This window comes from Raphanus sativus, chromosome 3 (genome assembly GCF_000801105.2).
Source record: "Raphanus sativus cultivar WK10039 chromosome 3, ASM80110v3, whole genome shotgun sequence".
Lineage (NCBI taxonomy): Eukaryota > Viridiplantae > Streptophyta > Magnoliopsida > Brassicales > Brassicaceae > Raphanus > Raphanus sativus.
The window spans coordinates 16684302-16698745 of NC_079513.1; the positions used below are offsets into that span (position 1 = coordinate 16684302).

At 34.0% G+C, this 14444-nt stretch overlaps 3 protein-coding genes across 3 annotated transcripts; 1 reads left to right on the top strand and 2 right to left on the bottom strand.

Annotated features, from left to right (window-relative positions):
* Positions 1 to 243: 243 nt before the first annotated feature.
* LOC108837400 (ADP-ribosylation factor GTPase-activating protein AGD7) lies at positions 244 to 2996 on the top strand. Its single transcript, XM_018610452.2, is given in 5 exon segments — positions 244 to 858; positions 861 to 1123; positions 1533 to 1610; positions 1961 to 2556; positions 2639 to 2996. Coding segments are annotated over 4 exon segments (1458 nt in total). The 5' UTR covers positions 244 to 335; the 3' UTR covers positions 2555 to 2556; positions 2639 to 2996.
* Positions 2997 to 4653: 1657 nt separating this feature from the next.
* LOC130509093 (uncharacterized) lies at positions 4654 to 5321 on the bottom strand. The gene has a single exon (XM_057004693.1). The coding sequence runs from the start codon at positions 5148 to 5150 to the stop codon at positions 4773 to 4775; it is 378 nt and encodes a 125-aa protein (XP_056860673.1). The 5' UTR covers positions 5151 to 5321; the 3' UTR covers positions 4654 to 4772.
* A 233-nt stretch (positions 5322 to 5554) lies between these two features.
* Positions 5555 to 8836, bottom strand: LOC130509092 (uncharacterized). Its single transcript, XM_057004692.1, has 3 exons — positions 8281 to 8836; positions 7938 to 8190; positions 5555 to 6112 (listed from the first exon to the last, which is right to left on the bottom strand). The coding sequence occupies exons 2-3, from the start codon at positions 8181 to 8183 to the stop codon at positions 5801 to 5803; spliced, it is 558 nt and encodes a 185-aa protein (XP_056860672.1). The 5' UTR covers positions 8184 to 8190; positions 8281 to 8836; the 3' UTR covers positions 5555 to 5800.
* Between the last annotated feature and the right edge of the window lie 5608 nt (positions 8837 to 14444).

A 14444-nucleotide genomic window follows, 5' to 3' on the forward strand; every position in this document is an offset into this window, starting at 1 on the left:
AGGCTCAATTGCTAACTACAAACCTCTGTATAGTGTTGTCCAGAAATAAAAAAACGTCTGTATAGTTATTTTTTAGCTTAACAGTTAGCACCCGGTTATGGGTTGGGCTTCAATATATATGGGCCTAGATAACGAGGCGACGTCGTTTTGCTGATCACTAGTTTCCTGAGGCGGAACTTCGCACGTGCCGAAAAACACTCACACGTATTAACGCCAGTCACCACCGTTTATTACCAACAAGTAAGCCAAGGAAACACACATCTGTCCGTCTCATCAGATCTGTCGGTCCGGGGGGTCAAAACCAGATCGGGGCACCACTCAACGATCAGAGCACGATGGCGGCAGCGAGGCAATTACGCTTGCTCCAATCACAGCCAGAGAACAAGGTATGCGTCGACTGTTCCCAGAAGAATCCTCAATGGGCGTCGGTCTCCTACGGCATCTTCATGTGCCTTGAATGCTCAGGCAAGCACCGAGGCCTAGGCGTCCACATCTCCTTCGTCAGATCCGTGACGATGGACTCGTGGTCCGAGATCCAGATCAAGAAAATGGACGCGGGGGGTAACGAGAAGCTCAACAGGTTCCTCGCTCTCTACGGGATCTCCAAGGAGACGGACATCGTCGCAAAGTACAACTCGAACGCCGCGTCGGTGTATAGGGATCGGATCCAGGCGTTGGCTGAAGGGAGGCAGTGGAGGGATCCGCCGGTTGTTAAGGAGTCTGTGGGTATGAAGAAGCCTCCGTTGTCGTCGGGGAAGGGGAACGGAGGGAACAATGGGGGGTGGGATGATTGGGAGGGTGATGATTCGTTTAGATCGTCGAGCGATATGAGGAGGAACCAGTCGGCGGGTGATTTTAGGGGTCGGGAGGTCGTGGTGGGGGGCCGGCGAAGTCGAAGTCGTCGGAGGATATTTACTCGAGGTCGCAGCTTGAGGCTTCTGCTGCGAATAAGGAGAGTTTTTTCGCGAAGAGGATGGCGGAGAATGAGAGTAAGCCTGAGGGGCTTCCTCCTTCTCAAGGAGGGAAGTATGTGGGGTTTGGATCGAGTCCTGGTCCAGCTCCCAGAGGTAATCATCAGGGTGGTGGTGGTGGTGGTGGTGACGTTTTCTCTGTCATGTCTGAGGTAAAGTTTGGTGCTTTTAATCAGTTTAGGTTAGATGTTGAGTTGAGTCATGTTTTCTTTGTCATGTCTGAGGTAAAGCTTGATGCTTTTGATGGCGATCAGATTAGATTAGATGTTGAATGATTTGATATCTTTTTATGTCAGTTGTGTCTAAGTAAATCTTCATGCTTTTGATAGTGATCATACTAGATTAGATGCTGAGTTGAGTGATGTTTCCTCTGTTATGTCTGAGGTAGAGTTTGATGCTTTTGAAAGTGATTAGATTAGATGTTGAGTTGAGTCATGTTTTGTCTGTGTCTGAGGTAAAGCTTGATGCTTTTGATGGTGATTAGATTAGATTAGATGTTGAGTCGAGTGATTTGTTCTCTGTTTATTTGATTGTGTTCATTTTACTCGTATATGCCAATAGGGATTCGGAAGATTGTCTCTTGTTGCCGCATCGGCTGCCAATGTTGTTCAGACAGGAACCATGGAGTTCACTTCCAAGGTACCTCCTTTATCATTCTGCTCTGTAATGTGCTTAATTGGCCTAGGTTGTATCCAGTTACCCTTTAAAACCACATTTGAATTTAAAGTCAAGACACTCTTCTTTTTAGTAGCTAATCTGTATTCTCCTATACTCATTTTCATGTTTGGTATCTAATTGCGGCTATGCTTCTATTTTCGACAATGTTATGTAACACAAAAACTAGTGTCTTGTTTAGCTGCACGATCGTCTATTTTGATCAACTAAAACTCTCATTATATCTAAATCTCTATGCATTTTCTTTGCTAAATAGCGAGAATCTTATATAGAGTGAAGTAAAATTTAAAATGAGAACCTTTTGTTCATGGCAGGTCAAAGAAGGTGGCTTAGATCACACGGTGAGTGAGACAGTTAATGTTGTTGCGAGTAAGACAACCGAGATAGGACAGAGGACATGGGGGATCATGAAAGGAGTAATGGCAATTGCTTCACAAAAAGTTGAAGAGTTCACCAAAGAAGAAGCATCAACCTGGAACCAACAGAATAAAAACGAGGGCAACGGTTACTATCAGAACAAACCAGCAACGAATTCATCTTTTGGTGGGTCACATTCATCATCCAGTTATCAAAACAATAATCATAACTCGAGTTCTTGGGATGACTGGGGTGAGGAGAACAATACCAAAAAGGAAACGGCACCAAAAGTGTCACAGAGTGGTCACCACAACAGTTATGGTAACTCGAGTTCTTGGGATGACTGGGGAGAAGAGAAGAACAGCACCAAAAAGGAAGCAGCACCAAAGGTGTCGACTTCTAATGATGATGATGATGGTTGGGCTGGTTGGGATGATAATGATGGTAAAGATGATGATGATGGGTATTATCAGAGTGCTGCAGGAGATAAGAAATCTGTTGGTCACAATGGGAAGTCAGACTCTGCTTGGACCGGTGGAGGTTTTCTCTAACGGTAAGCACTAATCAAGTAAACAAACTAATCAAACATATTAGTATTACCATAATTGTTATAACACTGACCTCTAAATCCACAGGTGTTTCAGGGTAAATGGTGAATGAAGTTGTACACTTAAGGACAAAGCAAAGCCTTGTGGTCTTCTTGCTCTGTCCCAAGAGATAGAGCAGAGAGTGCGGTCTTCTCAACCATTTTCACATTATCGATTGCTTTGGGGTTACATGAACTAATGATCGTGTCATTATTTGTTTCTTCTACAATATAGTTTCTTTATATCGTCATTATATTTGTACAAGCATTATAGAGGGCTGCTTACTATAACCTATGCAGGTTGGTCTTCAGCTCTTTTTTTTTTTTTGATATTCGAACCTTTTTTTTTTTTTGAAAATCTGTAATGACCACAAAAACATTTCCCCCCTTTCTATTATTCTTTCTCAGTCACAGATATTTTACCATGACGGATGATTCTATAATCAATAAATTTAAATGTTTTATGAATTTTTACATTTTAGTATTTAATGATTTTATTTCACCACCTAAAATGTTTTATGAGTATTGTTCTATTTATATTGTGATTAAGAATTATACAAAAAGTTCCGCTAATTTGCAGAATAAATAATATACTATATTGTTCAGCTCAAAATTATAGAAACAACAATAAAACGTCTACTTTATTAAAACAGAAGTACACATATGGATTAACCCTACAAGTTGCACAATATTTACGCCTAAATGCCACTGAAAATTAAATTAAACTACCTAATTTAATGCTTGTCTTTTCCAGTTGAGTTAATGTGTTGTCCTAATATAAATTAAGTTACCTATTTTAATGTTGTCTTTTTCAGTTGAGTTAATGTGTTGTCCTAATATAAAATTTAATTTTCTTTCTCTATTAAATCAATTTCGAAATTATTTATAATTTTATTAATGCTATCTTTTCAGTTTAATAAATACATTTCCTAATACTAAATTTACCACATTTAATGATAATAAAAATCGCATATGATATGGTAGGAGATCACTATCTTTTAATATTCGAACCAAAATAATTTTTATGTTAAGTTTAAGTTTTTGCCATACATTATTCAAATTTATTTGTTATATAAATTTTTACTTTTATATTTTAAAAATTTTAGTATTTTTTAAACAATTCAAATGAGTTATCAGAACCAGAATATGAACCAAAATTATAAATACCGAATGAGGCTAAAACTTTTCACCCCAAAAATCTAAAACCCAAAGAGACCTGAATCAAATCCGAATGAATATCCGAACGCCCATCTCTACTACAAGATATAGAAACTGAATCACTTATTTTCAAAAAATTATTTTCCATTGATTTTCTCATTAGTCTACAGTAATTATGAAAACTAATTGTCAAAATCCAATCTGAAAATTATTGAACACGTAAGCCCATTTATAATGAATTAGCAGAATATATATTATATTACATTTCATTTTCTTACAAATTATAATCTTAATTTTTATATGTCACAAATTTGTTAAAAGTCTAACAATTATTTATTCTTACAAATTTTATAAGTAACGTATCATGTTTAATAGCATACTAACCATATTCTGTATTTTCATACTTATCATTTAAAAACTTTGTTTGTTATATATCTTACACATACACCTATACTATTTTAATTAGGATAACTGAATTTATATAAGAATATTTTATTAAAATTTTAATTTTAATTTTTGTTATAACTGCAAAAATTAGTTTTCGATATAAATTTATTATCAAATATTACAAATACATCATTTAATACAAAAAAACTAAAAACAGAAAATAAATACCCGTGCGGTCGCACGGGTCAAGATCTAGTTTTTATTAAAGATTAAAAGAACCTTGCAACTATCTATAGTGAGATGAACAGAAAAAGTGTTTTTTTCTTCAAAACTTTTTAATTTTATTTAGACTTCTAAAACGTTCATTCCATAGTGAAGGGGTTACTTGCTGCAGCAAAAACTAAATGACGAGCTTTTGTTAGAAAAACGAGCGGTTCTAGTCAAAGATTTATAATATGATACCTTTACGTTTTGCATATGCCTATATGATGTGGTCGCCTAAATTTAAATGTAATAATATTCCTGAGTATGTATGTTAATTATTGCTCCAAATGAAATTAGAGAGATTACATAAGAAGGTTTATAACGAGGATAGCAAGTCTTTCCGATGTTAATAATATTATATAATGGGCCTTCCGTTAAAGGGCTTCTTCATCTTCTTCCTCCCAAAGGCCCATTGTCCGTACAACGACGGCGGATACAGCGACCACAATAGCTGCAAAAACCGGCGGCACAACGAGGTCAATCTTCGACCTCCGGAACAGATTCGCCGGCAAACAAAACAGCTCCGTAGGAATATCCAACGGCACCAGAACGGCTGCGTCGGAGCCGCACCGACGAGAGAACTCCACCGAAGAAGACGACGGGTAAATCGACGACACGAACGCGAACTCCGGTGCTAGCGAGATTATCGCGACGGTGATCGTCAGAAACGCCGTCCAAGTAGCGCCGTAGAGGAAAATCGGAATCCGCCAGCGGAACCGGTGAGTCAGAGAGGAGAACAGACGGCGAATCATCGGGTGGAGTTTTGGAAGGTTACTTCTTTAACGCATAGTCGTCGTGGTCGTCTCTGAGGGTGTGTTTATAGGGAGAAGACTTACGCCATGGAGATGGAGTAGCTTTGGTGAAGAAGAAGAGAGAGGTTAACCAAATCTCACCTGCTCTCTTTGGATATTTTAACGACGTATGCGGAAAATCTAAAACGACCAAGTTTATCGCCGTTTTGGTTACCGCTTGAAGTTTTTTTTTTTTGAAAAGATGCAATAACCTACCACTAGACTACATTATCACATTACCACTACCGCTTGAAGTTGTTATTTACCGTTACTTATTTCGTTTGTTTAGAAAAAAAAAGATTTACGATTCTGACAATGTGTATTATTAACTAATTTTGCTTCAAATAAGACGAGACCACTTCAAATAACAAAGTTTCCATTTTATTTCACAAAGATGAAACTTAAATTACAAAAAGAAAAAAAAACAAGAACCAAACTTCAACTAAGTCTTCACAATAGTGTTTTAGTATTTGAACATTACCCAAAGGAAAAGCTGAAGTCAAACTGAAACAGGAAACACACAAAACAAACGTGATTTGATTATTTATTAGACAGAGAGGGAGCCAAGCTCATGGATGTGCTTTGGTAATAAGCCAGCCAATGAGCTATATTCAAGAAGATGCTGCAACTATAGGCAGCTGAGTTACCCAATCAAACTTCTCGCGGCTGTGTTTGCGAGGAGATTGCTTCTTGTCCTTGCCACTACGAGAGGAAGAGTTCTTCTGACCTTTCTTTCCGGTCTTCTTGTGGTTGTTGTCTTTGCTCTTGGACTTCTGCTGCTGCTGCTTCTTGTTTCTTGTGTGCGAGGCTATGGAGGGAGGAGGGTCATACACGTCATCCGCCCATGAAACATTAGACTTCTTCAGTGTCAACCCGTGCTTCTCCCGGCTGCCTTTAATGGCTGGGATGAGAACAACTGGTGTCTGTTGAGTAGTAAACAAAAAGGTGAGAAAGAGAGATAATTAGAAAAATATACAGCCTTGGTTTGAGAAAGATGACAAGAATTGAAATGACAAATCCCAAACGAAAGTCCAAACTATAAAACTCCAGACACAGTGTTTTCTTAAATCAAATGCATTCTCCTTTGTTTGGAGAGGCACTTGTAGACTTGCTATAACCAGTTAATAATGATAACAGTCTTGCATACAACAAGTTATAAGGCACAAACCCAATAGGCCAGAGACAATCCATTCTGTAGATATGAATATATAGTTAACTTTAGGGATGTTGTATTGGGTTACCCAGCCCAACCCAACCCTATAAAATATAAACCCAACCTATTCTAACCCAACCCAACATTAACCCTAATAGTCTATGCATGAAGGGGTTGGGTTAGGGTTACCCATTTTATAAAATCTTTTAAAACAAAAGCAAATAATATTAACATGATTAACACTGTTTAGTTATTTTGAGAATTTTGACAGAAAATGAGATTTTGCAAATTCAACAAAAAAAAAAAATTTTGTGTTTTTGGGCAGAAAACCTTAATTTTTTGATTCGGACAGAAAAATTCAATTTCCAGGTTTTGGTGGAAAAATTTATTTTTCTGGTTTTGACGGGAAAACTCATTATTGTGGTATTGGCGAGAAAACTCAATTTTTCGATTTGGCAGAAAACAAAAATTTCTAAATTTTGACGGAAAAATTTGATTCCCAGTTTTAGCGGAAAACTCGATTTCCCGGTTTTGGTTGGAAAATTCGATTTTCCGGTTTTGGCGGGAAACCTCGATTTCTCGGTTTTCTCGGGAAAACTCGATTTCTCGGTTTTCTAGGAAAAAACCAATTTCTCGTTTTTCTCGGAAAACTTGATTTGTCGGTTTTCTCGGGAAAACTTGATTTCTCGGTTTTGGCAAAAAACCCCGACTTCTCGGTTTTAGCGGGAAACCCCAATTTCTTGGTTTTCTCGGGAAAACTAGATTTTTCGGTTTTCTTGGGAAAGCCCGATTTCTCGGTTTTCTCGAAAAAACCCGATTTCTCGGTTTTGGCGGGAAACCCCTGATTTCTCATTTTTCTCGGGAAACCCGATTTTTCGGTTTTCTCTCAAAACAAGATTTCTCGGTTTTCTTGAAAAAACCTGATTTCTCGGGAAAACTCGATTTCTCGGTTTCAGCGGGATAACTCGTTTTCTTGTTTTGGCCGGAAACCCTAATTTTCGGTTTTGGCGGGAAACCCCGGTTTCTCGTTTTTGGCGGAAAAACTCAATTTCTCGATTTCTTGGTTTTGACGGAAAAATTCGATTTCCCAATTTTGGCTTGAAAACTCGATTTTTCGGGTTTCTCGGTTTTGGTGGAAAAACTTAATTATTCGATTTTGGCGGGAAAAACCAGTTTTACGGTTTATGCGGAAAAACTCTATTTTGTGGTTTTTGGTGGGAAAACTCGATTTTGTGGTTTTTCGGAAAAACTTGATTTTTCCGATTTTGGCGAAAAAACCGATTTGGCAAAATATTTTTTTTTTATTTTGACGGAAAAAAATCATTTCTGAAATTTTATAGAAACATTTTTAGCAATTTTAACGAAAAATCAAAAAAAAAAATTGAGGGTTTGACCCTACACCAAAACATTGTTCTATAACAAAAAAATATCTAATAGGGTTAACCCTGTGAAAACCCTTTATTTCTTTAGCCCAGCTCTAAAATGGCCCTAAACATTTTATGAATAATACATTTGGGTTAGGGTTCTTAAATTATTGAATGGGTTGGGTCAGCCCTAAATCTCACAACCCTATATAACATCCCTAGTTAACTTACACTAGTAACATTCTCATCCTTGTCTTCATCATCTGAGGACTTGGGAGGTAAAGAACCTAAACTGGATTTGCCTAAATCCTTGGTAACTGATCCTTCATTCTCAGTTTGGTTTATATAACCAGTTTCATCTCCATCAGACTCCTGAGACTCTTCAGATCCAGCTTGAGAGGAATGCGTGAGAGGACTCGAAGTGGAGATGTCAAAGTCTGCATCTTTGAAATCCAACTTACCACAAACAGAGCTCATATTCCAACTAAAAGCAAACAAAGTCCAAAGTTATTATATCACAAAAATAAATGATTTTCGCATCACAAAACGAAAACAGAGACTTAAAAGTTCATACCTTTGTGGGGGTTGTAACTTGCAAATCAAGCAACGCCAAAAAAAAGTGAAAAACACCAAAGATCGAGCTAGGAAAATTTCACGGACAAGACGAGGAAGAGGAGAGAAGAAAAGGGTCGAAGGAGATGGAAACGTTAACTAAGATTACCACGCCAATCAGACTTTTCAAGAGGTTTAAGACGGTGCGAAGACAGACCAGAATGATAAGGAGTCAACGAAGGAATCAAAAGGAGAAGGAGGAGAAGCTTAGTGGGCACCGAAGGCATTATTATCTTATGCTCTTCGAAACCCCTAGAACCCAACGTAAAAGCCCTAATTCTCTAATTTCGATTCGGAAATAAAAAAACAGAGATCTTCAGAAACTTTGATGCGGGAAGAGAGAGAGAGAGAGAGTGATGATTCTCCAAACGAGCCGTGAAAGCCTAGATTGGAATCATGGAATCAAGAAAAATATCAAGGAGGGTTATATCCACAAGGAATCTGCGCGTGAGGATGAAGATAAAGAAATGAAGCTATAGCTAATTTGAGAAGACGACGAAGAAGACGAAGAGAGAGAGAGGGATGAAAAAAATAATGGTGACGCTTTAAATATCAACGGTCATTGATATGGCGGCCTACGTTAGATAAAATCGTGACTGTACACGTGTTCTTTGACTTAGTCTTTTCTTTGTTGGGCCTTGATATTTTTTATCATGGGTTCCGTTATTCTCTAATGGGCCGAGAATAATTTATTTCGAGGAAATAAATGTCAGCAAACTCTACCTAATCAGCCGTATGTTAGAGCAGGTTTATCGCAGGATATTGGAGGTATCTTGAGGGAGGAGAGAAGGAGTGGACCCCACGAAATTGTCAAAACCAAAGGAAAAAGTCGCCTGAGGAAGAGACGAAATTGGTTGAGTTTTTTCCTGAACGTGGGCCCCACTTGCACGTGGCGGCACACGATTGGTTTATCCTATTTTTTTTTTTTTCAAATCGGATTAAAAAAAAAGAAAAAAAAAGAAAAAAAAGAAAGAACCCCTCATTTCCGGTTCTGCGATAAACCTGCTCTTAGGCCATATCCATCGTCGGCACAACCGTTAGAGATGCTCTTAGGTTGATCCAGCTTTGTGCCAAAAAAAAGGTTGATCCATCCAGCTGACACGAAGTAACTGATGACAGGTTTTAGGAGGGTGGGGGGTGTTTTGGTTTACATTTGGGGTGGTTTGGGTTTGGTTCATTTTGTTTGTATCAAAATAAAACTTTAGTTTATGTACGGTTTGGTTTAGTTTGTTTAGTTCAACTGAGTTGACAATATTTTTGTTTTAATTTAATTACTAAAATCTAATTTTGAAACATAAAACAAAATTTCATTTGACACTAAATTATTAATTTCTGTATATTTAAACATAAAACCAAACATGACAATAAAAATATAGAAGATGTAATATAATAATTTGTATTAATATTTTTCAATCTAATATAAATATCATATGTAGTTTTTCAGTTTTGATGATAGTGTATAAGATTAATATTTTTATTTTATTTTATTGTTAGTTGTGTTTCTTTTATTTATTTAGAAGTAAAATGTATAAATTATGTTTGATTATTTATTTGAGATGTTAAATATTTTAAATCTTAGATATGATTAATATATTTATAGTGTAACTAAATAAACACTTCGTTTTTTTCCGGTAACCAAACCGAATTATTCAGATTATAAAAAATTTGATCAAATAGTTATGACATATACTTTGGTTTAGTTTGGATTTTGGATTTGGCTTGTCGGTTTCGTTTGGTTAGAGACCGGGTTTTTTTCCCACCTCATGCAAGGTGTCCCCAATCCCCATTATGTTTTGATCTATATATAATTAATAAACTAGGTGTTTTCCTGCACCATGTGCAGTAAAAGAATTTTAATTTTTTTTCAATAGATAAATATAAATTATATTTAATTTTTTATTAATATTATAAATTTTCTTTTTTCTTATCAATATTTTAATATAAATTTGATTTAACTGAACATTAAAATTAAGATAAAACAATTTTGTTTATTTTAAATTATATTTAAGAATGTGCATGTATATATTTAAAATTATAATCTTAGGTAGATTTTTCTATCTATTTATTTTAATTAAATATATTAAATAAATATGTAAAATTGCATAATTTCAGAAATTAAAATTAAAAAATATTTATAAAATATGTAGATATATATAAAAAACTAATGATTTACGATTTAATTTGATTTTATGATTTAATTTTTGTAAATTTCTAAAAATATGTATATATTTTTGAAATATTTTTAATTTAAATGATATTTCGAAATTTGAAATGCCATAATTGAATATATTTATTTTAATGATGATTTATGAGTTATAACCATATTTTTAAAAAATCCAAAAATATGATTGACAATAAATGTAATATATGAGTTATTACCACATTTCAAAAAAATTACCAAAAATATAAATTAACATTAAATGTAATTGTCCATGTCATATTAATCTATAAGACATATCATCAATTTTAATAGCTATGTCACAATTATTAATCTAGGTGTTTTCCTTCACCATATGTAGTGATGAGTGTTTTAGAAGTTAAATTTTATATTTTTAAAATGTAATTTATTAATATTGTATATTTTATTATTTTGACCAATAATTAATATAAATATCATTAATTAAGCATAAAATTAAGATAATTTTTTTTTATTTTAAATTATATTTTTAAATTATATTTAAGAATATATATGTATATATATATATATATATATATATATATATAAATTTAAAATCTTAGATAAAAAATTATTTATTTCATTTGGTTAAATGTATTAAATCAACTTGTACAAAATTACTAAAAATCATATAAAATTGTATAGTTATCAAACATTAAAACTAAATAATATTTGTATAATTTGTAGATATCTAAAAGAAACTAATGATATTACGATTTAATTTTTTTTAATTCAGAAATTTTAGAAAATTTTAGATAATAAAAATTTATAATTATAAAAGTAAAATTATATAATATTTCGAAATTCAAAATGTCATATTTGAATATATTTATTTTAGTGATGATTTATGAGTTATTACCATATTCTACAAAGTTTACCAAAAATATAAATCAATATTAAATGTAATATATGAGTTATTGCCATATTCTAAAAAGATTTCCAAAAATATATATCACCATTAAATGTAATTGTCCATGTCATATTTAATCATATGACATGTCATCAATCTTAATAGCCACGTCATAATTTGTTTTGTGAAAACGATTGTAGAGAAGACATGTGGCAAATCACTTCGCAAATAATGTCTAGGGGATGTTTTGATATGTATATATATGATTAATAAATGTGTGATGTCGTGGCATAGAGTAATGAATGGTGGAGATTATCTAGGACGTTTACCATCAGACGCCCTCGTTCCTTAGATTGGGGCTGTACGCTTCCCTTTTACACCACTCCTGTTTTGACGAGTTTTCAGCAATTTATACTCTTTTTTTTTTTGGGATAAATACAGCAATATCTATGATTCTTTTCTACCAGATGAAGCAGCAGGCATCGGTCCGTAGAACGTATAAAAAAGAAACGCAAAATTTTATAAAAAAAACAGATTATACTTCTATTACTTTTCTTAGGTTTTGTTGATGCTTGTAGTTTCTTATACTTCGAAGTTTGAAGCGGAGGTTCCTACACGCATTATATATTTTGATGGGTCCAGAACTAGGCTAGGTTGATAATAGGCATACGTATATCCTAAAAGGGCTGAACCTCTAGAGTACGGTAGAATCAACTCTTTGCACCAATCACTAGGTCACGACTCACACACTTTGGTATGCTTGTAGTTCTTGATATTGGTCCTCGTTGATATTGTATTGTTTACAGTGGCAATTAGTCTGAATGGAAGTTTAGTACTACAAGAGTTTTATGAGTTCCTTAAAATTTAACCTCGACAAATAAAATTTTCTCCTTACATCCATTTTGCTTCATTCTTTTCTAATGCTTTCCTTACTTCTACTATGATTAATTGATTATACTAACTATGATTTTAATGTTTTTTTAAAGGCTTATCTTCTATGTTTTCGTTTTACTCTGAATAAACATCAGGAACTGGATTCGTAACGTTGAGCAGCACCTAATGTCGATAAAATTCTAGTGGGGAACAAGTCTGATATGGACGAAAGCAAAAGAGTATCTCTACCTCTTCCCTCCCTCCATGTTTGGTATTTTCCACGCAATTTTCCAAGACATCACTTTATGTCTCCTTTTTAGGCTGTGTCGAAGCCCAAAGGGCAAGCTCTTGCAGATGAATATGGAATCAAAGTATTTTGAGACCCTATGTCATGGCGCCTACTATTGTTGTTTTGGAATATGCGTAATTACGTAAACGTTGATCCATTTCATTGGCTGATGTTGATGTGTTTCTCTTACAGAGTGCCAAGACGACGAATTTTGAACGTGGGGAATGTTTTCTTTTCAATTGCTAAAGCTATTTAATAAGAACTTGCAGATTATCTGTCTTTATCATGCGGTACACCTAAGGCTCAATGAAATTTTACTCAGGATATCTTGGAATATCAACTATTCTTACTATCTTTTAGAATAGCTTTTTACGGAAATGAAAAAGATGTATCTTTTGTCGTTTCTTTAAATCAGCATCATTATTTCTCTAGTTTCGTACCAACTCTCTTATCGAATGTGACCGATTGACACATATGTCCAATATCTATGTTTTTTCAGAGCCGTAACTAATTAATGACTCTTGAAACTTCTTTTGGTATGTGATTGGATTTTATTTGCATGTCTCCAGATATATGGTTCAACCTTTACTTTGTGTCACAATCAGTGGCGGAACCAGAGAGATATTACATCGGGGGTAACATAAAATTTTACTCATATAAATGTTATTTAATCAATAGAAATATTAAAAAAAATCAATATTTCATAGAGGCAGCTGCCCTGCCCCCTTTCCACTCTATCTCCCTCCACCCCTGGTCACAATGCATTTATTAAGTGATGCCTACTAGTAAGTCTGGGTACGGATCGGATATTCGGATTTTTGAAGATATTTGTGATTTTCTTCGAATGTTACAGATATTTAATTTTTCGATTTGCTTTGTTTAGGAAAAATACAGATATTCGGGAAAACGGATATCCGGAAAATAAATAGATATTTGCGGAAACTTAAGGATATCTCATTTGTTTTGATTAATACAATAATCTTAAATTTCGATACAAATTTGTTTTGTAAAATAGTTTTTTTTTTTGCATGATATAAAAGATAAAAATTAAAGGATATCGTGAATTTACATATTTTGTAAATTTTTAAACTTAGTTAACAACTATAATAACACAAAACTTAAGAAAAAAAATTATAATTGTCATAAATATTTTATCTTCCTTTTATGTAATACTTTTATATAAGTAATAATGTGAATAGAATTTGTCAAATCATATGTTAGAATAATAATTATATAATTTTATACATTTAAAACTTTAAATATAATCAAAATATTCATGTATTTATATATTGACGGATCAGATCGGATATTCGCTTTCCAAAATTTTAATATTTGTGATTTGCTTCGATTTTAACAGATATTAAATTTTAGTATTTGCTTTGCTTCGGAAGCTTACAAATATCCTAAATTTTCGAATCAAATAGCAACAGATAACAAATTGAATCGAATTTAACGGATAAAATATCTAGTCCTACCTATTAGTAAAGCAAATCCAAATCTTTATTAGCATAGTGCACTTTCATATAATATACTTTTTTAATATGTTCTATCAAAATGTAAATAATCAAATACGAAAAGACCCATTGGAATCTATATCTCTTTAAAAAAGTTGGATGAAAATATGAATGAGCTTTTCTCATGATTAGTGTGCTACAACATAATATGCGAAGAATCTCTTGTGTCGTGACTATTAATTATTTATCGAAAATTGATAATGCGTGTTGGTTATAGATAGCGCAAAGAGGCACATATGTTAGTTAAATCTGATGAAGAAAGCACCGAAGAAATAAAGCCAAGTGGTGATAGGACTGAAATCTGAGTCGACTTACACCAATCTTTTTCTTTCAGACACAATCCAAACTCCAAAGTAACGTTTCCACCAATCACCATCTACTTCATTTAGATCTGTTGATTCTGTTCTCCAATATGGCAATATCT

Bases quoted from the DNA above. Each gene is read 5' to 3' on its own strand.
- LOC130509093 (XM_057004693.1), bottom strand. From the start codon at position 5,150: ATGATTCGCCGTCTGTTCTCCTCTCTGACTCACCGGTTCCGCTGGCGG.
- LOC130509092 (XM_057004692.1), bottom strand. From the start codon at position 8,183: ATGAGCTCTGTTTGTGGTAAGTTGGATTTCAAAGATGCAGACTTTGAC. The intron at 6,113-7,937 runs GTAAGTTAACTA...ACTACTCAACAG, and splicing joins AGGATGAGAATGTTACTAGT to ACACCAGTTGTTCTCATCCC.